Genomic DNA, 26550 nt, shown 5'->3' on the forward strand with positions numbered 1-26550 from the left:
GGAACAGATGGGTAGATCTACTTATTTCCTCAATAATACAGCATTAATAAAATAAAAATAATATGTTTTGTGATACTTTTATAAGTGCATTTGGACTATTCCAGTCTCATTTTTTTAATACTGTTGTTAGCTACAATACATGTAAAGCAAACCACCAGGACTCTTCCTAGAGCTGGCCAGCCATCTAAACTGAGCGATCGGGGGAGACGGGCCTTAGTCAGGGAGGTGACCAAAAAACCCTATGGTCACTCTGTCAGAGCTCCAGAGGTCCTCTGTGGAGAGAGGAGAACCTTCCAGAAGGACAACCATCTCTGCAGCAATCCACCAATCAGGCCTGTATGGTAGAGTGGCCAGACGGAAGCCACTCCTTAGTAAAAGGCACATGGCAGCCCGCCTGGAGTTTGCCAAAAGGCACCTGAAGGACTCTCAGACCATGAGAAACAAAATTCTCTGGTCTGATGAGACAAAGATTGAACTCTTTGGTGTGAATGTCAGGCGTCAGGTTTGGAGGAAACCAGGCACCGCTCATCACCAGGCCAATACCATCCCTACAGTGAAGCATGGTGGTGGCAGCATCATGCTGTGGGGATGTTTTTCAGTGGCAGGAACTGGGAGACTAGTCAGGATAAAGGGAAAGATGACTGCAGCAATGTACAGAGACATCCTGGATGAAAACCTGCTCCAGAGTGCTCTTGACCTCAGACTGGGGCGACAGTTCATCTTTCAGCAGGACAATGACCCTTAGCACACAGCCAAGATATCAAAGACAACACTGTAAATGTCCTTGAGTGGCCCAGCCAGAGCCCAGACTTGAATCCAATTGAACATCTCTGGAGAGATCTTAAAATGGCTGTGCACCGACGCTTCCCATCCAACCTGATGGAGCTTGAGAGGTACTGCAAAGAGGAATGGGCGAAACTGGCCAAAGATAGGTGTGCCAAGCTTGTGGCATCATATTCAAAAAGACTTGAGGCTGTAATTGCTGCAAAAGGTGCATCGACAAAGTATTGAGCAAAGGCTGTAAATACTTATGTACATGTGATCTCTCAGTTTTTTTTATTTTTAATAAATTTGCAAAAAGCTCAAGTAAACTTTTTTCACATTGTCATTATGGGGTGTTGTATGTAGAATTCTGAGGAAAAAAATGAATTTAACCCATTTTGGAATAAGGCTGTAACATAACAAAATGTGGAAAAAGTGATGTGCTGTGAATACTTTCTGGATGCACTGTATATATACACTTTGTTAGCCAAGTTAACAATTACTGGTTGAAGCTAATGGATCCCCCAGACAGACGTGCTCAGCTCACCTCTTAGCTATATTTCCAATTGAGAAAGAATGAGACTAATATCCTTGGGTTTTTCTAAGCATAAATAGACAAGTATTTAATGACTGTGGAGGCCAAATTGTCATCCTTACGTTTCACAAAAGGATCATTTTTTTATGCTTGCCAGTTGTCTTTCTCTTCAGCAAGGCTTTTAGGTAGATATTTATTATTGTCATTAGCCTGATATTTCTTTAACTAAACAAGTAGATAACTTTTCAGTTACATATCCCATACGTTTTGTGGTTTGGTACACATTTAAAATATAGTAACTCTGTTTTACAACATTGTTTTTAGAAGATACTGTCATTTTGTCGCCATCTGACAATTAGTTACTCAGCACACACAGATGATTTTAATGCTGAACTAGGGGGCTTCGCCTCCTGCTCGCTTTGCTCACCCCTGATTTTGTTTTTCCGGATACACACTTTTAAGATTTTTTTTTCTTTGAATTGTTGCTATTTCATTAGTTTCACTTTTATTTCAGAACTTAGTTAAAAACAACATTTGGAATCTTTTGAGTCCCAACATGCTGAATCTTTTAAATGAGGTCAGTAAGACGTGTTTAATGACTTTGTACCATAATTTAGGATAGGTTTCTCTGTTTGGAATTTCAGCACAGACAAAACAATCTACATCATCAGCAGTTAATAATTTTTTTGCAAAGTAACCAATAAATGCATGCAAGGTAAACGCTGTTTTTGAAATTCTCTGACTTAAACTTCAAAACCTTACAATATTTACATACTCTGACATATTACCTATGTCCATATATTCAATCTCTATTCACCTTTTCGTTATTTCTCGAGTAATAATTTCTCTTTGTTTGCGTTAATATGATATTTACTTTCTTTGTTTTGACACTGTCGTTTTTTTCTGCTTTCATATTCTGTATCTTGCTCTGCATGTGTTATGCACCTATTTTTTTTTCTGAGTCTTCTGAATTCCACTGTTTTCATTATCTATAACCTGCTCTGCATGTGTTTTTTAACCTCTTTATAACGTTTTATTTTGTTTTCTACTCTTTGTCGTCTATTTCTGACCTCGCTTTGCACTGCTTTTTTTTCAATGACACCAGGGGCCACATGTATAAATGGTGCGTACGCACACAAATGTTGCATAAGAACATTTCCATGTTCAAATCGCAATGTATAAAACCTAAACTTGGCGTAAAGCCACGCACATTTCCGTGGTAGCTCATACCCTGGTGTACACAAGTTCTGCGCTCAGTTTTGCAGACTGGCGGCACCCAGTGTCAAAGTAGTGCTACTGTTCCTGTGTGGTTACCCTTTCTTTTTTATATCCACATTCCTGACATGGCTTTATAAATACACTGAAATTAACCGCATATTGTTTATTAGTTTAATGCATCTGATTGTAATTAACCTGTAACAATATAATGGTCCACAGAATTGTCAAACTATTCTAAGTACAATAGCTGCTTTAGCGTTGTTACTCTCACTGCACTTTCTTCTTCTTCTTTCAGCTCCTTCTGTTAGGGGTTGCCACAGCGGATCATCTTTATCCATATTACTCTCACTGCACCACTCGGTGTATTTATATCACTGTATCTGAGTGGGGAATCACAGCTATACAGAAGCTGATTAGAAAGAGAATTATCGGTGTACAACATCTAGCAGATGCTGCCTCAGCCATGCTGTCTATTGAACTGATCTCACACAGCAAACGCTTCTTAGCCTTTCCTGTACTGACCTCGCGGTTCAGAAACAGTTTCATCCCAAGAACTATAAACGCACTCAATCAATTGCTCCTTGTAGAACTGTTTGTACTTATAAGTACAATTACCTCACTGTAAACTTGTGATACAGTTATAATATTGCACAACCTGAGCCACTTTATACATATGATGACGATATACTTTTTAAGATGAAATGCAGCAAAATATGTTTATTATATTATACAGATAAAACTTTAAGTTCATTTAAATAATCTATATTGTTAATAATTAAACATGTGAGGACACGGTGCCGCAGCACTAACAAGGCGCTGGCTGTCCGTTCACGCATTGTTCCTGCCTTGCACTGTATTCTTGCCGGTGCTGACGCGACACTGGAAGGATAGATGGATAGAATAATTAAACACATACTACGAAGATATTTCAATGTTCCTTAAAAGTTTTGAAGAATCTACGTTCTAAGCTTACAGATGGCTTAACGTCTATTACAGAGCTGATTGTGTGGCGATTGGGTATTTGGAGAAAGTAAAGTAAGGACAGGAATTGGGGGTTAGTACGTTTGAAAGAGACAGTACTGCTACAATAAAGTATTTCATCGAAGGTTGCGCATGGCACAGCAAGCATCTTGCGTGAGACATGAACAATCACTGCGCCACCATGTTCCCATGTTTAATAACATGCTTTATTCTCCTATCATAATGAAAATGATATCACGTATACATCTCAGTATTTTAATTATTCAAAGATCTGTAATATTAAGAATGTAATGGATTCTGTGTCCTGTCAGGGTAAGAGAAAGCGCAAAAGCACTTAGTGATTCACACACATAGAGCACATAGAATATCAAATACAAAACAAAGCATTTAATGTGCTCCTTTAGTTACAAGGGGATTTGAGAAACTAAAAATGAGCCGCTACATGAGCAGCTCACCTCTGCCCATCACACAATATCTGAAAATAAAGAAAGATGAAGGTCTCTGTAAGGTTGATCTCTCAGGTCACCAAAACTTTTTGATGGTGTTCTTAGAAAAATCATAAAATTAACAGATTTGGAAATGTCTGCTGTGGTAGAATGAGAGCAGCAACAAGCAGTGGAATCAGTAGTGTAGGCCAGGGTATACGCATATACTCACTTCTTGTTAGGTCGTCACAGCGTATACCCACTTCTAAAGCCCCCTGTTATGGGTATATGCTGCAGTGTATTACAGGTTATGCGCTGGTATACGGCGCTTTTCAGTCCACACACTGTGACACTCTTCATCCACACTGACACCCTGACACGCATTTACGTGCTGCAGGCACATCAATTTTTTTCTGCCATTGTTGTCTGTTTAGGTTACGTTTTGGGAAAACTAACGATTGGTTAGGGCAAACAGATTACGCCAATCAGAGGCAGAGTAGGGCGGGACATGCCGTTCCTTTGCTAAACCGGGAAAAATATCCTTTGCCGCCACCTTCCTTTCGGTCCATTGTTACACACCAAAATATTTCCTCAAGTGAAAAGTTAATATAACCAGGTTAATAGTGAAAATGAAGTGAACCATACAAACAAAAATTAGCTTTCAGAACAAATGACTTCGTGAAGCTACATTATTGCTACTATCCATCCAGCCAGACAGGTAGCCACAGCCTCTCGGTCCCAAACCCCAGTCGAAGGGGGTGCTGACGGTAGAGGAGCTAAATCTCCGATCGATGTTGCAAATTCAATGGAAGAACACGTCAACCATGGTGAGTACTTTATAATACCAATATTTGTAAATTATGTTAATACAGCGTTTCTGCAGCATTAACTGGCAGCATTTTTATTTAGTTTCGTTTATTTTTTGTTGTTCCAGTTTGCTAATGCTGTGGCTAGTGTTAAATTAGGTTCCTTGACTGTCATTAGCATCAAAGCTGGTGGCTGTCAACAAATTCCGGTTGTTGCATTTTAAAACGCAGATATTTCAACCTGACTTTCACATCAGTGCTTATTTTTAGTATAGGAGATTAACAGGTGTTGGGGAGAGTTTATAACGTTACACTTACACCGTTTTCCCCGAGCACTAGCCGGTGTCCAAACGGCCTGGACATTAAAGCATTTCTAGCTAGGTACGCTATTCTTCCTGAGAAATGCTGACTTTAAACTTGAAACTGTTTTAGTACCATTTTCACGCCAATAAGTTAATGAATATTCAGAATGTCAAATCAAAGTATTTTATTTTGAAAATCGGCTGTTTAAATTTTGTAAAAATAAATGTATCTCTGACTGAAAAGGTGTTGGCTTCATGTTAAATGTATCTGCTATTAATGAAATGGGCCTCTGTACCACCAGTAATTTTCGCATACTGCCACTAACAAATCGTTTTAATTTTATAATTGTGTCACTCTCTGGCCTTCACTATCTGTTGCAGGTTAGATATTCTTTTTACAAAAGAATCTACTTTCCCCATGGACAAAGAAAATGTATGCATTATGCAATTAATCACTATGAACCAGACAGATCTGCAAAATCTGCATCTCTGGTTTGCTGATCTCATAATGATCCTTGAAGTGAATGAAGTCAGGCAGTAGATGTAAATAGTACTGTCTCTTTCTAGTGGGAACTAAACATGTAAGACTGCCACTATTAATAACGGGGCACTTTTCTATTTTGCAAAGTAGGCTGCTAAAAATTTGGGGGCTAAATTTACAGTATACCCACTTCTCCAGACACCACTGCGTGGAATTAAATAACGAACTTAATTAACAGCATGAATCGGCTTCTCATTAAGAAACTGGTTGGAGTGAAATTGAAGTTTGAGGCCCCAATTTAGCTGCTCATCCATCGGCTCGTTTCACGTCTCATTTCTGTTTGGCTGCCATTTAATGAAGAAACGAATCAATTCACAGGGCTGACTCTTTAAAAATAGGACCATTAAAATGAAGGGAAAGGGAGTGAATCAGCAGTGAAAACTGATTAGGAGAAGGTTGAGAATGAAAAGCTGGAGCCACTGGGGCCCACCAGGCCCGGAGCTTGACAACGACGCTTTACACCATGTGTGTCGAACTCCGGTCCTGGAGGGCCACAGTGGCTCCAGGATTTCATTCTAACCATCATTTTCATTAATGACCAGTTTCTGCTGCTAATTAATTTACTGTGTTTGTCCTTAATTTTAATTAACCTGACTCAGGTCCCTTAGTTTGTAAAAATAAACAATAATGAGACAGAAAATGAGCCGCCACATGACCAGTTCACCTGTGCCCATCAAACAATACCTGAAAATAAAGAAAGGTGATGGCCTCAGTAAGGTTGATCTCTCAGGTCACCAAAACATTTTGACGGTGTTCTTAGGAAAAAAACAGAAAAATCAACACTTTTGGAAATGTCTGCTATGGCAGATTGAGAGCAGCAACAGGCCACGGAATTAAATAATGGGTTTAATTAACAGCAGGAATCAGCTTCTCATTAAGAGATTGGTTTGAGTTTGAAATCCCAGTTTAGCTGGTCATCTGTTGGCTCATTTCACATCTCATTTCTGTTTGGCTGTCATTTAATGAAGAAAGGTAAAAATTCAGAGGACCGAATCCTTAAAAACAGGGCTATTAAAATGAAGGGAAAAGGAGTTAATTAGCGGAGAAAACTGGTCACTGATTAGGATAAGGGATAGAATGAAAACCTGCAGACACTGCGGCCCACCAGGCCCGGAGTTCAACACCCCTGCTTTACACGACTGAGTGTTTTGCTGCCCGTGGTCTTGTTTGATATTGGTTGTAAGTAGGGTGTGTCCTGCAAGAATCTCATGTTTAAGGTCCCCGCGAGATCTTGTGGGTCTTAAGTGTCTTCCGTGATCTTTCGTCTCGTCTCCCTAGTCTTTCTCTCCCAGGATTTTTTTTTTTTATAATAGAGAGAAGAGATGAGATAATAATTTACATTAGAATATTGTGGATACAGATCTTTCTTTAACAGTCAGGCAATGTGGTGGTCTGTTGAGTTGTGACTACTGACAAAAATTGCAAATGCAAATTGCAGAAATTGGGTTTATCTAAAGGGTTACTAGATTATCTTTCCGTAAGGTTCTCAGCAATTCAAAAGAGCCACATAGAATTTTTCAGCTGATCAAGCAGAACCCGTGTAATAGGCGAGACATACTTTATGTAGTTTACACTACATTTTTCATGTGCATGAGCAAACAAGCAGACATCAGACCACATCCCCAACAGATTACATTTCTTAGCTAGTAATGAATGTTTATTGGTGTGCCTACACACATATATTATATTTTTTAATAGATACATTATTTTGCATAAAGAATGTTGAATGAATGTGTTATTGTATACCATGCTCCAGTTATATTTTCATGTAAATCTTTTAAAAAGAAGAGTTGTGAACCTACTTTGAAGCATTGTTGATTTTGTGCCTCTCGTAGCAAAGCCTCAAGGCCTGGGAGTAGTGTGGGAAATACACAAAGATGTAAAAAATCCAGAGGAGGACCTGTAGAAAGAAAAAATGGATTTGTTTGACTGTATAATTTGATATGTATACTGTTAAGCAGCCTGTGTTTAAAATTCAGGTATTAGATAAAGACTGTAAGAAACTATTTATTTCATAATCATCTGTAATGAATACTTTTCTGGCATTATTTCCAAGTAGCTTCAAAACTGCATGAGTTCATGCTCACCTCATATCAAAGCAGTCACTGAACCTGCCAGTACAAGAAATGTCTTTAGATTTGTGATGTTACTTTGGGTAAAAGTGTCAACTAAATAAATAAGTGTAAATTCAATAGGTCAAAATGGAAGACACATGATTAGGATGATATATCTGTTTTAGTGATACTTTCAGGGAACATCTTTATATTTAGATGTAGAAAAAACAATTTGCCTCCACAGAATCATTACTTAGTATTTCCTTGTGCAGCATCAGATTTTAATTTACTACCAAGTAGATGTATGCATGAATTATGAATTGAAAATTAAGTCATTCATTGACTCAGTTTAAAATATTGTAAATAAACCATGGGTTTGTTGAATTCAAAAATAATTCCTGATAATATATATTTGTTTTTTATCTTGCAGTTGGCAAACCACAGCAATGTAAATACAAGGTTGGAACCTTAAGAGGCAATAAAAAGAAAAAGGCATCTGGTTTAAGAGAGTCTTTTCTTGATGATGGTAACCTGTTGCTCCTGTAAAGGTTTGATTTTTTTTCTGTTTGCTTCCATCTTCTTAAATAGTAATTCTTTGAATGTGAATACTAGCAATTATGGTTATTGCTATTCTCCTGAGGGTACAAACTATTTTATAATTTTTTTCCTTTGCTATCTTTTGTAAGCTAAATTTCCCTAAAATATATAAAATAAAACAGCTGGTATGCCTGACTCTTGATTGTTGCCATAAATTTATTTTTTGAGATTTGTGTGCCAGAATAATACGCATAGCTTACTAAGGTTGATGTCACACTACCTTACTTTTCTCAGAACTTTAATTTATGTAATCCGTGAGTAAGTCTGAGAGTTTTCACTATGGTGTTTGCTGTTGATTTTGTCCTCTTGGTCTGTAATCTCAGTTGTACATGGCTGTGGTTTGCAGCTGAGTGTCATGTAATGAGAGTCATTATTTGTAACCAAATTAGAGGTTGTGGTCCATAGATAAGTGGCTCGCTGTCTAAAGGACTTGTAGGGTCTTGTTGATGAGTTCAATGTCCAACTTCAGTTTGAGGAACAAGGTGATAGAGAATAACCTCACAGTAGATACACTGCTTCTTTGTAATAAAAGATTTAATGTGGTTGGGCATCTGGGGAGTATTCCCTCTGGTTTCCCCAAGCAGGGACTGTATCAGGTCTTCATTGTTATACAATATTAAATTGAGTGGTTTCCCTTTTTGTTTTTAACATACTGTTGGTTGCTACCTCACAACTCCAAATGGCTTGGTTTGAATGTTGGTGAAGGCTTCATATTCTATTAGTACATATTCTATTAGTATCTAGGTAGGTTTTTCTTTGAGCTTTGTAGTTTTTGACACTTATTTAGCGTTTAATAGTTTAGTTTTCCTCCACCTCCCAGATATACTGCATGTACGTTAGGTTAATTTTGCCTAGCAAAAGTGTACCAGGGTGCCCTGGTAGCTTTGCAATGAATCCAGAGATAATTGCCGTTTTGTGACTGATGCAATCAAAATAGTTTCCCACTACAGGCTGCATGCCGTCCTAAAATTTGACTTAGTGGGCTAAGTATAAAAATGCATGAATGTATACATCTCTGGATTTCCTTTCCTTGTACTTTGCTATTTATTGTTTAGTGTTTATCTGAGTTATTAAAGTTGCCATTTTATATAACGTTTCTTTCTAAACTTGTTTGATAGTATTATAAGGCTCTTTGCTGGAATTACTGCCTGTGGTAGGCTTTCATAACATGCTCCTAGAGCCCGGTCTCTCTTTCCTTAAAGCATTCCATTCTCACCATTATATTCCTTAGTAAGATGTCATTCTACTCCCTTTTGAAGCCTGTTTAAATGATCTGTTTAGGAAAAGAGCAATCCTAATCATCTTTTCAATTATGTTTATCTACTATTCAAATATTTATCCACTTTATTCAATCTGTAAGATGTGCAACTGCTAAAATACCTTATTTATGTGCAACTGTATACAGCTTTAATTCTTGTGTCAAAGTAATTATTAGTCTGTTAATGTTTCTATGCTTGCTTATTCGCAAATTTGTTAAGACAGATAGATATTGTCATTGTCACTTTTACAAAGGAAAAAGGAAATTGAAGGTGCAGTCGATTCAGTGTGAGGCATAAGAGTAAAAAAGACAAGAAGATAGAAAATAATAACAAACCGAATAGTAATAAAAGTACAAAATATACAAATTGCACTTGTTATATATACAAATTGCACTGGTTGACTTAAGGTCTATATTGCACATTGGGAGAATGATATGGAGCAGTTTTAGGGCCATGATTGTTTTTGGATAAAAGCAGTTTTTAAGGTGGTTTGTCCTGGTTTTCACTGCTCTGTATCTCTTGCCCAATTGCAAAAGCTGGAAGAGACAATGACTGGGATGTGATGAATCCTGTGACATGTCTATTGCTTTTTTGAGGCATTGGAAGGTGTAGATTTGTACCAAAGTAGAGAGGGTACAACCAATTGTTCTCAACAAATCTGGAATGTGTAATTTAATATGTTGTTTTTGAGACTAATGCCTATATTAATTGTTCTTGACTTGTCTCAGAATTGTGTATGTTTACATTACTACAGAAATTAAAAGACTTGTAGGGCATATATGCCACAAGCAGTGTAACAAATAAATTTTGTTTTTATTATTTGCCAACAACACACTGCCGAAAACAAATTACTTATACAATCTGTCTGCCTCATTCTTCTGAAGGAAAAGCTTTTATTCAAACTGGGCAGTACTGATTATATTGATTACAATTTCCTCTCTGTATTATATGAATTTTGTTCTATGGATGTGTTTTTCCATACTTACATGTCTGGAACTCAGAAGGCAGGTGAAAAGGTTCAGAAGTGTTCTCTGTTACGTCATTGAGGAAAGGTTGCTCAGGTTCAGGTAGGTTCTCTGTTATATCATTGAGGAAAGGTTGCCCAGGTTCAGGTAGGTTCTCTGTTACAACATTAAGGAAGGTTTGCCCAGGTTCAGGTAGGTTCTGTGTTACATCATTGAGGAAAGGTTGCCCAGGTTCAGATGGGTTATCTGTTACATCATTGAGGAAAGGTTGCCCAGGTTCAGGTGGATTTTCTTTTGCATCACTGGAGAAAATATGGTCAGATTCAGAGGGTTTTTCTGTTACGTCACTGAGAAACGGTTGTGCAGGTTCAGAATCTGTATATGTACGTGTGTCCATTGGAATCTGAAAATTTCAGAAAGAGAAGAATACATCATATACAGCAGAAAGCCTTCAGTACATCCAGGAAAATATAGAGATTTTATAGGAAAACTGGAAGGCTACATAAGGACCAGCTCCAGGGTTAATACTGTACAGTTACAGTATATGGAAAACAGTACACTTTCAAAAGAAACCCGATAATATTGGGAGCAGAGAGATTTAAATATTTTGGTGAACAATTGTATTTTATCTGTTTAATTTTGTTCATGGAAATTGCCTGACAGTAAAAATCTCCTCCTCTTTGATATAACTAGGATGTGGTGGTTAAGTCATTTTACAGCTTCAGAACTAAACTGACTTATTAAATGGATAAATGGATGGGTGATTGGATGGATTCAACCCCAGCAATTGATATCAATATATATTTAAGTGAGTATAAATTAAGTAGCTTGTGTGTAACTAAATATTGGCACCCTGTGTTGGTTATAGTTTCTGGTGCTATTTTTGATTTGATATACATTGTGAATTCCCAAGGGAAAATTAATGTGTGCATGACCTTTGAGGGTCAGAGTGCACAGGGTCAGCAATCATACAGCACTCCTGGAGCAATTTTCAGTTTAATTGCCTTGCTCAAGTGACCAAAAAGTAGGACTCCTTCTGGAAGTAATGGGATTTAAGCCAGTAACCTTCCAGATACCAGAGCAGATCCCTAGCCACAGAGCCACCATTCCACCTACAATGCATACAGAGTTATATTCTATTCTTAGTTTCTTTTCTGTATGAGAATCCATTAAACAAAGCTTTCAATACAGTTTGTGTTTTGTCATCTGCAGGATATAAAAGATTGATTTCAGCCACTACAATATCTAAAGTCATTACACCACTAGAAAATCCTTCCTTCACATTCTCCGTGTCTGTGTTTTAAGTGCTTCCTCATTTTCAATCACCTTATTCTGTAAAATTCTATAGGATATATCAACTTGTATGTCTATAGTTTATAGGACTATTAAGTAATCAACAGGGAGTATGATAATTAGTCAGAAAATATCTAAGCATTTCATGACAATTTGTGAAACATAGGCAAATAATCAATAAAATACAATTGTTCAGTTTTTGTTTTTTATAGTAGTATATCTTTGCTATTGTTCAATATGTAAGCTTATTCCACAAAGTGGGCAATAAACGGTTCTCTACACTATTAACGATCATTTTCTTTGTTACATTATAACTTAAAGTAGAAAAAGTTCTTCCATGCTGTTTGTAGACATTTATGCACAGTTATTGAAATCTCACAAAAAGCCTAATAAATCCCACCCTTGCAATTCATTGTATGTATTTTCTGACTATCTGTGAAAATGATCCATCCATCCATTATCCAACCCGCTATATCCTAAAAAAGGTTCTGCTGGAGCCAATCCCAGCCAACACAGGTTACAAGGCAGGAACAAATCCTGAACACACACCCAGCACACACTACGGACAATTTAGGATCGCTAATGCACCTAACCTGCATGTCTTTGGACTGTGGGAGGAAACCCACAGGGAGAACATGCAAACTCCACACAGAGAGGACCCGGGAGGCAAACTCAGGTCTCCTAACTGCGAGGCAACATCACTACTACTGCGCCACCATGTTACCCATGGAAATGATCAATTTTGCTCATTTGTTTTTTCAATTCTTCAGTATTCTTGGGAGAACCCAGGGCACATCAGGTGCACAGTAGGAACAAACCCTTTCATACCATGACAAACTCACTTACATTTTCATATTAGGCCATTTGGGGGTCAGCAGTTAAAGCAGTGTGTTTGAGAAGCTGAAGATAAACTGAATACTTTCAGAAAACCACGTGCATGAACAAAGAGAGAATGCCCAGAGATTATCATTAGGCCAGGAACTGAGCTTCAGTCCTTATGCGCATATTAAAAAAGAACTATGGAACACAATATTAAGCAGCTAACCACACTGTGCCACTACATTTCTACCCCATATGTAGTAAAACATTGTGGATTTTCAAGAGTCCTTAGAAATAAGTGTTCACTTGTATTTTAGCTAATTTAGACTGCGTGCAGACTCTCAAACAATGCAGGCTAAAATTAAAATTGCATATTTACACATTGCCTGAGCATTTATTTTCAAAATATAATTCTACCATGTTGCAGCTCTTTCCCAGATATTTATCACATTCTTTCCCTTAGGCAGTGTGGTCCTTTTGACTGTTTTTCATCTGTACAAAAGTAAAGTGTCCTTTCGAGTGGGTGAGATTTTCCCAAAACAGAGTATCAAAACAGAGAAATAGTGGTGAATATAAGGCTTTTGAAATCTGACGTGAATACAATTATTTAAACAGCCTCTACTTGTGAACTGCTAATATTAAACTAATTATACTTTTTAATTTGATTTGTTGTAAGTTAATATTTTACCTAAAATAAAATCGAACGAGTCCACAGCAGTGATTAAATCGCCACATGATTTGTGAAAGTCAACCTCTGAAAAGATGTTTCTGAAAGCAGCATGTATAGCATAAACGAATGGAAGAAGTGTATATTACAGTGATAATTTAAATGGAACTGTGAACAGCACAGGGGGTCTAGTGGTTATCACAACCTAAATACAACCCCAATTTGAAAAAGGGGGTTCAGAAATTATCTAGACGGCTATATATTTAAATAAAACCCTTGATGTTTCTCTGCACTTAAAAACCACGATTAGAAGAAGTCGTGTTGCTTTACGCAAACCCCTTTACTGCTTTTAGTACCCAGATCTCGACGCCGCTGCACTTGTTATTTATGAAGGGACACAGCTGTGCAAAATCACTGCAAATTAATCCCGCAAACGTACCGTCCGTCAAGAATGTGTTCCTCGGTCGTTGTCCTCGACTGAGACGCACTCTTCGTTGCCAAGGAAGTGACGCGATGTATTGCTAGGCGACCGCTAAAGCCGCTCATCTTGCGGCCGGAAATAGGAAGAACCCCGTCCCCAGAAAATACTTCCGGGTAAACAGTGGAGTTTGGGGTTTTTTCAGTTTGTTTTAGTTAAAATTTGCTTGGTAAAACTGAAAAGGTGGGTGAAACGTTAAATAGCGAATTATGTGTGGACATTGTAGGACTTAAATCGAATGATTATTACTATGGTGTTTTTATTGGGTTTTTTCAGTGTTGTTTTTTCAAGAAACATAATGAATGCACGTGTCAGCTGTAGCACATGTAAAGACCTTTTGTTATCGTCAGTTTGGGGATGATACGTGGCTCTGAGTTTAGCTAGTAGGGCGCATGAAACTCTCAGTACACGTACCTGTTTATTAGAAGCCCTTGAATTTAAAAATATATATTTGGGAACTCTGCTTAATTTGTTTAGATTATGTTAGCAGAATAAATGGGTCCATTCCTTTTGTCCTTGGCTCAAACGTGATCACTATGAATACCTGATTATAAGATGTGAACTGAAGTAATTTCTGTATGATAGCTGTTTATATGTTCATGGAAATAATCCTCCGGGTGAACTGCATGTTGAGCCAAAACCACTGACGCGAGACTGCCTAGTACCAATTCCGATGTTAGCAAGAAATCTCCGTTCTGGGATTATTGCGGCCAGTATAAGGATATGTGATAGGCAAGTAGCGTTTGTGTGCCTTAATGCTTAAAATGTGTGATGCTGCTTGTTTTGATTGCTGTTTTAGAGATTGGCCTCTGTGATCAGTTGGTGACATTATGTGTTTTTATTAGAATTAAAGGGATCTACCGTAGAGATCGCAAAAATATATAAATAAATAAATATATATGCGTTATGTTTTACGGTTGCATATTCTTTTTAATTGCAGGTTTGCTGTAATAATAATCTCGATTTATATACAATTTTTCAATAGGCTAAATATTTGAAAGTTTATTGTATTTTTTTAAATGTTATATAACATTGCAGTTGAAAAAGAATGATGTGGTATCTTTATTTTTAAAGGAGGGGTGGTGCAGGCTATAGTTACAAAGGCACTGCAGTCTTATTGTGCTGAAAAGGAGACTCTGGCCAATAATGTGACATTGAATCACAATAATGCAGCTTCTGTCCTGAAAAATTCAACCACAGGTTATATGAATCTGATTGTCACTTATGAATACGAACTCTTGGATACTTTTGTGTGATGTGCTGCAAGTAGGTGATGCTTCAGGGCTAGTATTGGCCATTGGACCTTACTCTTATTCTACAGTATGTTAATGTTGACTTATTTTATTTTCTTACTGGGACTTTTATTTTTCTGTTCTTCATTATGTAAAGCACTTTGAGCTACTTTATGAAAATGTGCTATATAAATAAATGTTGTTGTTGCTGTAGTATTGTGCACCATTCACCATGTTTATTTAACTAGTTGCATTTACATTCACACAATGTCCTAATTTTTTAATCTGTTTAAACTGAAAAGTATTATACCCTCTCTTTGTATTTTTATGAAATGAATACCCATATACCTCATTTGAAGTGTGTTGTCTGTTTATGTGAAATGTGAGTGAACACCTGTAGCACTGCTTTAAGGTTTTCTCATTATCTTTATGGCCAGTTAGGGAGGCCTGGTATATCTGATGTGTATTGGAGTAGACAGATAGGTAGATACTTTCCCAAGGGGAAATTCACATACTCCAGCAGTAGCATACTGATAAAAACAATATTAATTAAATAAAAATGCAGTACAAGTTAAAAAATATAAGGTGGAGAGTGCAAAGGCAGGTATAACAGTCAATAACATTGTATAATAATGTTAACGTTTACCCCAAAGGGGTGGAACTGAAGAGTCGCATAGTGTGGAGGAGGAACGATCTCCTCAGTCTGTCAGTAGAGCAGGACGGTGACAGCAGTCTGTCGTTGAAGCTGCTCCTCTGTCTGGCGATGATTCTGTTCAGTGGATGCAGTGGATTCTCCATTATTGACAGGAGCCTGCTCAGCGCCCGTCTCTCTGCCACAGATGTCAAACTGTCCAGCTCCATGCCTACAATAGAGCCTGCCTTCCTCACCAGTTTGTCCAGGCGTGAGGCGTCCCTCTTCTTTATGCTGCCTCCCCAGCATACCACCGCATAGAAGAGGACGCTAGCTACAACCGTCTGATAGAACATCTGCAGCATCTTATTGCATATGTTGAAGGACGCCAGCCTTCTAAGGTAGTATAGTCGGCTCTGTCCTGTCTTGTACAGAGCATCATTATTGGCAGTCCAGTCCAATTTATCATCCAGCGGCACTCCCAGGTATTTATACGTCTGCACTCTCTGCACACAGTTACCTCTGATGATCACGGGGTTCATGAGGGGCCTGGGCCTCCTAAAATCCACCACCAGCTCCTTGGTTTTGCTGGTGTTCAGTTGCAGGTGATTTGAGTCGCAGCATTTAACAAAGTCTTTGATTAAGTTCCTGTACTCCTCCTCCTGCCCACTCCTGATGCAGCCCACGATAACAGTGTCGTCAGCAAATTTTTGTACGTGGCAGGAGTTGGAAGTTCGATGTATATAAGCTGAACAGGACTGGAGAAAGTCCCCTGCAGCGCTCCTGTGCTGCTGACCACAATGTCAGACCTGAGTTCCTGAGACGGACATACTGAGGTCTGTCTATAAGATAGTCCATGATCCATGCCACCAGGTATGAATCTACTCCTACAACTTGCATCAAACTTCCGACTTTCATTGAATTGCTAGGCATTTGCCTTTTAGAGCCATTGTGTGTGTGCTTGTATTACATTCTGGGGGAAACTTTTTGCCTAAAGTGAGTATTAAATGTGCTTTTGCGTTTGCACAGATTTTCAAGTGATGATGTGAGATTTTCAAAACCGTCTGTGCATTGAGAATGCTTTCTTCCATCAGTCCTGTCTACTTAATGCATACCCCTTAGAGGGATCTGCCCCAGTTATATTCCTAACTATTTGAGAAAGATTCCATATCATTTTAATTGTGAGCATGTACAGTATATGCCTTTGGTAACTACTAGGCTGCTGTACCTATCGAAGCCAAGCACCATATGTGGTTGTATAACCAGAGACATTGGTAGCTGCTGCATGTTTAAGCTTTAATCTCTCTTGGGTTGGTTGACTTTCAGTACTGGGCACTTGAGCAACATAGTAATCCTTTGGAGGTCTGGTCCAGGCTGCCATTCATTAGCCTTGCTAAATAATATAACCAGGCTGTGCTGTTCTCTCTAGAACAGCCTTGTCCTATTAGAAAATTGTAAAGCCTTTTCAATCAGACTTATTGCTGAGTGCATTACTGATGACTGTGACTTTTTTGGTTTTGGCCAATCGCTCCTTGGTCTCCTATATTGGCTTTTGGCCATGGTTTCTGTCATTTCCCTCTGCAATATCTCATGCTAATAGCTGCCCATTTTGCTAAAAGTTTGGCTGTAGTGGGGAGGCAGTGTATAGACAGAAGCTGACGGTGTGGCAACAGTTGCAGGACAATGTTCAGTATCTGCTTTTACAGTAGCTGCATTCTGAGCCAAGGATAGACTTGCAGACTATTTACCTGTTTTGCCAAGAGCCATAGTATTTTGTTTTCTGAGTGGAATTTTTCTGTGGGTAGAGGTGTTTATCATGTGTCTCAGCGCCACTTTGATTTTGTATCATTGTATGGTTTACTTCCATTCTTTCACATGTGGACTGGCCTTGTTAAGGGCCTTTCCTAAGTCTGTTGTTGCTTCACAAGATGAGCAAGGCATTTCTTGAAGCTGATCGTAAGGTGAATTGTGTGCTCCAGCCAGTAGCAGGATATTTTTTGGGATAAAAGTGAAATATCTGAAAGTGTATTCTTGTGATGTACTTCTCTTGACATCTGTATGAAAGTAATGAAGGAGGTCCATTGTATCTGGTTAGTGTATCTGGATAGAAATGACAGTAGACTGTTCTTATATCTGGAAAATGGCTGCATGACTGAGGGAGTCTGGACAGTTTCTTCTTAATACACAGTAATGGGAATCTATATTGTAATGTGGACAATTACAATAACACCTTTTCCCCCCCATTAGATTCATGTCTGCTGGAATTGCTGCAGTATAGATTTACATGAAATATGGAAAAGAACACCTACAAATCATCATTATGTTACCATGTGACTAAAAGCCCATTTCATTCTATCACTGCAGTCTGGGATTTTACTCTGTGTATTGTCCTATATTGTGGATGGCATGAAAAGAAGTGGGTTCATAGTTTAAGAAGTATTTTAAAAACTCACTTGATAGTCCAAGCTACTGTATATCATGTCCCCCAATGCTGTGCAGTGCTTCTATACATTGTGCTTTCAGTTTTATTGTGCAGCCTCTGATCATATCAGCAATTTCTAGAAGCCTATTAATACTTTGAAAACACACTCCTTAACACTCAGTATTGGATGCTCCTATAGAGAAACCTTACACATACAAGCGTGCGTACGCACACAGGTGCTCACATGGTGATTTCATAAGCATGACTTGGACATCTTCAGCACATGACCTAAGGTTGTGGTTGGCCCTAAATGCCTTAGTAATAATTACTGTATGATTGTCAGCAAACATTTTTACTTTTATATATCTTCATGTAGTTGATGCAGCAATGTTTTTGTTTTGTGTCCAACCCCTCTCTTTCTGCAGGTGTAGAAGCAGATTCTGGTTCATTTATTGTTTATTCTATACGAAACCCCCCCTTTCCCCCTTTACCTCCATCTCTTCCTTCTCTCTCTTCTTTTTCTTTCACTTTTGTCTCCGTGTCCGGTTCGAATCTTAAAAACATCTGAAAATATTTTTAATAAAGTTTTGGTATCAGGCGTGACGTCAGCAGAAGCTGTAACGCTCCACCTGAGAGAAAAACTGTAAGGCTAGTCGCCAGCATTCAGACATCAATTCTGATTGCTTCACAGCCGAACAGGACACGGTAAAAAAAAAGAGAAAACACTCCTTAAATTTTTATTTTTGAAGATACACATAAAAAAAATCTCAGAACATATTCATCGTGTCTCATATTTCATCATACATGTCTGGGTATGAAACAGAAGTGAGAAAAATAACTTTAATATTCATTTTACAATGGTATGATTTGATTCATAAAGTGTATCACTGTGACTTACACTTTATCAGTTGCCAGCTTTTTGGCCAGACAGTACCTCTCAATCTGAAGGTCATGCTTTTGACGTCGCAGAAAAGGCCTCTATCTTTAAATTTATAGTTTCCACCCATGGGTCCTAGGGTTGCCAAATTGATAGGCACAAATAACATTTGATCCACAGCTTTGTGCAGCTGCCTGTACTACTGAGTTCTTAAACATGGCCAATTCAGACTTTGTCTCTGGCCTCTCCTGAGAGGCAAGAGAAGTTCTACTACAGATGACAGTTGAACTTACCCCAAACAGACACGGTGGCAGGGCTTAAGTGTAACACTGCCACTCAATATGCCTGTATAAAGTTTCCCAGTCTCATAGGTTCTTAACAGTTATAATACATTTTAAAAGCATATCTCTCACTTTGTTTTCTTCACCATTTTGTGGGATTTTTTTTCTTATGTAGGAAACTATCAACTAAATCTACATTGACAAATTTGTGTTCTTTTTTTCCTCTCCAGATGGTTTATGAAGAAAAGCAAGAATCAGTTAAAGAAAATGGATTTAAGAAGAAAAGAAAGAAACACAAAACTGATGAAAGCAAAGTAAAACACAAAAAGCGTAAGACCAGCAGTTGTGGTGATGAGGAGGAGGAAATGGTTCACCATGAAATTAAAAAAAAGAAAAAGAAGGCAAAACACAGAGATCAAATAATTCCAGAAAATGAAGATGGGGATCCAAATTTGCTTAATGACAGTGAACACGATACAAGAAAAAGAAAAACCATTAAGCTGGAGGAGAGTAAGGAGATACCAATAGGATCTAGGGATAAGCAAGAAACTGAGAAGTTGAAAAAGAACAAGCAAAAAACATGCAAAACAACTAGCCAAGAGAAAACACTTTCACCACAGTCGCCTGAAGAATATAGAGAAGTAGTAAAGGTTAAATCAAAAAGAAAAAAAAAGAAAGAGTCTGAAGCAAGTGAAGAGTTGTACTGCACTGAACAAAAAAGAGAAGATATTGGAGAGCACTTCAGTGTGGAAGAGAATAAAGCAGATGCGAAAAAGAAAAAAAAGTCAAAAAAACAGAACTTGCAGGGTGAGGGAGAGACAAAAAAAATTATACCTGAACCACAGGAGCAGAGTGTGGAATATATGAAAAAAGTGGAGAGTTTGGATAAAAAGTCCCATCATAAGAAGAAAAGAAAAACTGCTGATAATGATGTGGGGTTAAAATCAGAAGAGGAGGTAGAAGAAGAAAAAGAACATAAGGTGAAAAAGAAAAAAAAACGTAGCAAAAAGAAGCTAGAATTACACATTAATAATAATGAGACAAAGACCCCTGATAAACTAACTCAAAAGAAGGGAAAAAGGAAATCCGGAAAACAGAAAGTTAAAGTTAAAGTTGAAGAGGACTTAGAAAATTATGTAAGTTTATTTTTCATTTTATTTTCTAGCCCAAATTCTGAGTATTGCCAGAGATGAAACAATTCTTCTTTCATTTAAAGGATAAGTTCACTATTTTTCAAGTCAAAGTTGTTTTGTTCGCATATATGGCATATATATGTTTGTCACAAAAAATCGTGTTCTAAAGTTCAATTTTTCCTGTAAATATGAGGAAAAATGCATAGCCTGTCCTGTCATTTTATAATGGAAGTCATATGGCACAGGGTTTGCCTGAAGTCTTGCTAAATATGTACATTTTTCAAGATGAAAAACATTGAAAAAAGTATTGATTCATGTCTTGAGTTTACATAGACATTTTAAAATAATGTAATTTTTGAAAAAAAACACCAATATTATAAGATTCAACTAGGACAAGCTATGTATTTTTTAAAGATTTTTTTCTCAGAATAAATTTACTTCAGTTAAGGTTGGGTTTCTCTATATTTTATGTGTGAGATAAAGGTAATTCATCCAAAGGTGATTTTTAAAGAAATTATTTTATAACCTTTTTTTTTTTTCCTTTCCTTATCTTTACCACGGGTGCCACTAATTGTGCCTGGGACTGGACATATAATAGTAATACTACTAAATGTGTATAGTCCTTAAAGATACCCCATTATGTACAGTAGTGATCTTCCTTCTTTATACAGTGACATAAATTAATGTTGTATTTTATATTTATAGAATGAGTTAGTGATAGTCCTAAGTGTCTCTATTCAAATTCAAAGCACAATTTGTTTGTCTTCAGTTGTGGTTTTTCTTTATTATGAAGTGATACACAGAGCTGATATTTCAGATTGATTCTTTTCATGGTGTACTCCAGTTTCTGTCAGGCACTCTCATTTAAACGAGTTCAAATATGTTACCACATAGCTATTGAGTTTTTTATAAATCGTTAAATTCAGGCTGATCATATGACTAGGATATACAACTTCACAGTCCAAGGAAGGCTTATCCCTCATACCAGATGAAATTCTTACCAGTGTACTAATAAATACTTGTTGAAAATTTCCAAACACATTTAAACATGTGTTCTATTGTGGTAGAAATTAAATATTAATTAAAGAAAGAAACTTATCTTCTACTAGGACAAGCTTGATGAAACTCAGAAACCAAGCAGGAGAAAGCTTATTCATCCCATCTTTAATTTATTGCTCAGCAAATGTCTAAGAGGGAGCATTCTTCACAGCACTCTGTTGCAAAATGTTCAGAATGGTCAAAATAATAAGGGCAGTTTCCATTTTATAAGCAACTGAATTTACATAACCGTGCTGATCAATGCAGACGCATCACCTAACATTTACTTTGATTGATTCATTGGCATACACACTCGGATAACTTAGTAAATAAAAGTCTATTTTATCAATTGTAAGTTTAGCCATCACCCTTCAAATTTCTGTGTATGTGACAACTGTCCAGTTGATCTCTCTTTTAGTATATTTGGTGCGTTACATCAAACTTCTCCTAGTACATCCTTATCTTTGTTGTTCACTTTGACCTTTATTTGGTTTCCTGATATGCTTGAACAGGTTTGTGACATTTATTAACCCTTTTCTGCTTCTAAGATGTTATATTTTAATATAGAAAGTATTCCAAAATATTTAACTACAGTATTGTTACCTTCAAATTATTCTCTCACACTATTCCAAAACTTTGAAATTTGTGCAAACACAAAGAAATTGGAAATGTGGTTTATGTCAGTGTATTGGTATCCTTGTGTATAGGCTTGTATGATGGAGGATCCAAAAATTCCCAGAATTGGTCAATAGCACAGAATTAGAGTGTACTTCTTGAAAATGCTGCTAGGTATTGTGCTGAGTTGATCAATGGTGTATTTCTAACATTCTTTATTTGGGCAGGTGACTTTGGCCATGTTTTTTTTATTAAGCCACCAGTGCAGACTTTCAAGAGAAGAGGATGCACTCCTCAATAAGTCTACTTTGAAAGGCTCTACAATTTCGTAAAGTGACAAGGTTGTTCTAGCTAGAACAGCACAGCCTGGTTATACTCTTTACCAAGGCTACTGAATGGCAGTCTAGACAAGATCTCCAAAGGATCTGTGCAAATGCAAAAGTACATTTAATACTCGTGTTAGGCAAAAAGTTTCCCTCAGAATGTAATATGAGCACACAGGCTTTAAAAGGCAGAGCCTAGCAATTCAATGAAACTTTGAACTTTGATACAAATTGCAGGAATACTCCAATACACATCAGACATACCAGGCCTCCCTAACTGGCATAAAGATTAGATAACTTTAAAGCAGTGCTACAGTGCTCACTCACATATCACATAAACAGACAATACACTTTGAATGAGGCATATGGGTATTCATTTCATACAAAATACAGAGGGTATAATACCTCAACTTAAACCAATTTAAAATTAAGACATTGTATGGATGTTATTGCAACTAGTTAAATAAACATGGTGAATGGTGCACAGTACTGGCCCTGGAACATCACCCACTTTCAGCACATCACACCAAGTATCCAAGAGTTTGCATTCATAAGTGACCATCAGATTGATATAACCTGTGCAAGGGCAAAGCGTTGTTTGAATTTTTCAGGACAGAAGTAGTAGTATTGTGCTTCAATGCCAGATTACTGGCCAGAGTCTCCATTCCTGCACAATAAAACTGAGGACTGCAGTGCCATTGTAACTACAGACTGCACCTCCCCTCCTCCAATCCATTATGCAATCCGCTAAATCCTAACTACAGGGTCACGGGGGTCTGCTGAAGCCAATCCCAGCCAACACAGGGCGCAAGGCAGAAAACAAACCCCAGGCAGGGCGCCAGCTCACCGCAGACCTCCCCTCCTTTTATATATATATATATATATATATATATATATATATATATATATATATATATATATATATATATATATATATATATATATATATATATATATATATAGTATATTTAAAAAAAAAGATACCTCATCATTCTTTTTCAACTGAAAAGTTATATTAACATTAAAAATGCAGTAATAAACGTTCAAATATTTAGGTTATTGAACATTTGTACATAGATGAATATTAAACCAGCAATTAAAAAGAATATGCAACTGAAAAACATTACACATATATAGTGTGATGGGTGGCCATGACCATTACCTGACCAGCAGCTGGATGGAAGGTTTGAAGAAGTAAGCATCTGAGAAGCACTGCCTCCTCTGGGATGGTACAGGGCAGCCTTCCTGAGTGGCTGTGGCACCACGGATTCCTGCAGAGAATGCTGGGAGTCGGGTTTGGTGCAGCCCTGTTGGGTTCTTGGGGTCGGCCAGGGGGAGGTCATACAGTGCCATATGCATCAGTTTCACTATCCATGTCAACATCTGAAGTCAAACTAATATTGTCATCAGTATTGCTTGATTCAGTTAAAGTTTCAGTTTGTTGTAAAATTGGCTTTATGGCTTCTCATTTACTTGCTGTTTTCATTTTCTGGAAAGCTTCACCCCACTCTTGAATATGGATGTGAGTGGCAAAACACACAAAAATATTTATGATTTTTTGCAGCATAATGTTTGTTTATCCTCTTGATGGCAGCAGATTACTGCCCTGGGATATTCAGACTTGACAGTGTGAAATAGATCATTAAATATCACCCCTAGTGACTCAGGCTTAACTGTAATATGAATTCTTAACTCTAGGGGCTAGTGCCAAGAAAGTTAATGCAAAAATAGCAATGTGATTTGATATGGAGGGAAAAAAGCTTTTTGATACTTTACATTTACTAAAATTATATATTTTTGTTTGAATCCAGATCAAAAGTAGGTGATAATAATCCACAAGTTACATAAAACTTATGATAAAAAAGAGAAAACTCAAATGGCTTCAAGTCACTGTAAAAGGTAAGACCACATCATTGTTTCCCAGTTCCACTTCAACATATTCATGTATTTTTTTTAAGGTTACTTGAAATTAGTGACACTAAAAACTATTATTAGTGTATCAAGGACACTGAAATAAAATGTAGCTGTGACCTCAGAATTCACAAGCACAGGCGGTGGATACAGAGTAGGAGGACCAGGTCAGATGATTTGTTACTTTGTTTTAATTTCCAGTTAGTTTGGCTGTGTTTCACCCTACAAGGGAGTTTTTTTGATATGTCTTATTCACATCAGGTGTATCATGGCCTTCTTTCATTCATCAGAAATATTCACCATTGACAACTGTTGTGTTTGCACACCACCATATTTTCAATAATTATGTGGTGTATTTAGGACTACTTTTATGCAACAATTACAGAACATTTTCAGTCATGCTTATGTAAAATCAATAGGAGGCATTTTAATCGCATTCTTCATAATTGAAATGGATCATTATTATTATTATTTTGTTTAATAACATCAACCTTACCAGGAGGGCTGTGGCCTTCCTTGTGATGGTTATCTCTCACTCTCTAGTCCAAGGATGATTGAGGGTATTTGATAGGCACAAAAGAATATGACATTGGAGTTGAAATGTAACATCACATTTTTCCTTCCAAAAGAATTCTGAATCATACAATCACAGCAGAGGCTTCCCTGGCAGGGCAATATAATCTTGAAATATAAATAGATACTGTGGCCTTCCCCTGATGTGTGAGGGGAATTTTTTAAATACTGGACCTTTGAGTTTCTGAAATGTACTCATGTAATTAAAATAGGACTTATCTACAGATTGTAAAGAAGGCAATAATAGTTTTATAAAAAGGAAGCACTGTGAGCATAGGCATACCTTTTACACACCATCAGATGTGCTTTATTTTTGTAAAAGTATACAGTATAACAATAGTTCATATATTTTTTTTTGTTTTGTTTTCTATTTAATGTATAAATGAAATGTGGTTAACTTGCTCAGGGTTACATAGTCACATGAGTATTGGAATTATAAAACCTATTTTTGTAATTACTAGCATAGCAGATACAACATGGAAAGTTATTTTTGTTCTTTTTGCTGATGTTTTATACTTTTTCACTTTTGTTTAGGTCATATCCCATACCTGGTAGTTGTTGATAGGTAATCTGCACATTCTCTGTGTTTGTTGGGTTTTTCTCAGGGGTGTGATGAGGATGGACAGGATTAGAAATGAGTACATTAGAGGGTCGGCTCAAGTTGGACGGTTGGGAGACAAAGTCAGAGGCAAGATTGCGTTGGTTTGGACATGTGCAGAAGAGAGATGCTGGATATACTGTATTGGGAAAAGGATGTTAATGCTGGAGCTCCCAGGTAAGAGGAAAAGAGAAAAGCCTAAGCAGAGGTTTATGGATGTGGTGAGAGAGAACATGCAGGTTTTGGGTGTCACAGAGCAAAATGTACAGGACAGGAAGAAATGGAACAAGATGATCCGCTGTGGTAACCCCTAACAGGAGCAGCCGAAAGAAGAAGATGACTCTGGTTTTCTGCCATCATGATAAATTATGCGCCAGTTAGGTTAATAGGCATTGACAAACTAACTGAGTGTGCATTAGTGAACCCTGTAATGAGTTGGGATCCTGGCCAAGGCTGTTTCCTGCTTTGCGTCCAGTGCAGCTAGGATAGACTTCAGCCTCCATGACCATCAATTGATTTAAGCTAGTTTGACAAAGTTACATTTTGTACTACACATTAAGTCCCTTTATGCCATCTTGTTTGATATTCATCTACTGTATGTACTGCAGTTCAGCAATTCAGTACAAACTGAAAAAGAAAAGTAAATATTTAAAACAACAAAGTAAATCCAAACCATTAAAGATTTACAAGCTGAGTACAGAGTAATAAGGTTTTATGTACAAGCATGGTAGTGACAGGGGCATCACTGTGGCCTCGTTGAGGAATTACCAGGCTGCTACAGGTTCTGCATATATGAAATCTCACAGTTGGTTCCAGGAAACCTTTGGAAAAACCCATTGGTCCCAAAACCTGAACATAGTAATACTTGGATGTTAAATGAAAAGATCATTATACCCGTAGACACTTAAATTTTGTGCATTTTTTTATGAAACCACTACTTATTCAATTTCAATAAGCATTGCTCATAATATGTTAATTTTTATGTCAAAAATTGTGATGAAAGTGTTATGGGCAAGGGTATGTGTTGACCGCGAATCTAATTTCAGAACTTCTTTCCTGAAGATGATAAAAACCTATTTTTAAGTATCGGAAAGGGGCTGGGATTAGGATTAGGATTAGGAAATATGTTGTCATTTTCACTACTGGAAACTTTAGCATATAGCCCCAGTGATCAACACATTTTGGGTGATATACCAATATGGAGTCAGAAGTTC

At 37.3% G+C, this 26550-nt stretch overlaps 2 protein-coding genes across 9 annotated transcripts in view; one reads left to right on the forward strand and one right to left on the reverse strand.

The window, feature by feature from the left end:
- The window catches only part of iqck (IQ motif containing K), a 97023-nt gene extending 83276 nt beyond the window's left edge, over positions 1-13747 (reverse strand). For 3 of the 6 annotated variants that reach the window (XM_039773798.1, XM_039773801.1, XM_039773799.1), the window contains exons 1-3: positions 13664-13746; positions 10467-10848; positions 7373-7470 (exon numbers count right to left, since the gene is read on the reverse strand). In XM_039773798.1, coding sequence (XP_039629732.1) covers positions 7373-7470; positions 10467-10842 — 474 coding nt within the window. In that variant the 5' untranslated portion in view covers positions 10843-10848; positions 13664-13746. Of the gene's footprint in view, positions 1-7372; positions 7471-10466; positions 10849-13663 lie in introns of all 6 variants that reach the window. The other 3 variants (XM_039773797.1, XM_039773796.1, XM_039773802.1) reach the window with 3 other exon arrangements.
- Positions 1-26550, forward strand: part of LOC120541868 (lysine-rich nucleolar protein 1-like) — a 59780-nt gene that overhangs the window by 7937 nt on the left and 25293 nt on the right. The window contains exons 1-3 of one of the 3 annotated variants that reach the window (XM_039773795.1): positions 4468-4748; positions 8055-8172; positions 19376-20281. In XM_039773795.1, coding sequence (XP_039629729.1) covers positions 19376-20281 — 906 coding nt within the window. In that variant the 5' untranslated portion in view covers positions 4468-4748; positions 8055-8172. Of the gene's footprint in view, positions 1-4467; positions 4749-8054; positions 8173-13791; positions 13886-19375; positions 20282-26550 lie in introns of those variants that run through there. The other 2 variants (XM_039773794.1, XM_039773793.1) reach the window with 2 other exon arrangements.

Source organism: Polypterus senegalus, chromosome 13 (assembly GCF_016835505.1).
Source record: "Polypterus senegalus isolate Bchr_013 chromosome 13, ASM1683550v1, whole genome shotgun sequence".
Classification (NCBI taxonomy): Eukaryota; Metazoa; Chordata; class Cladistia; order Polypteriformes; family Polypteridae; genus Polypterus; species Polypterus senegalus.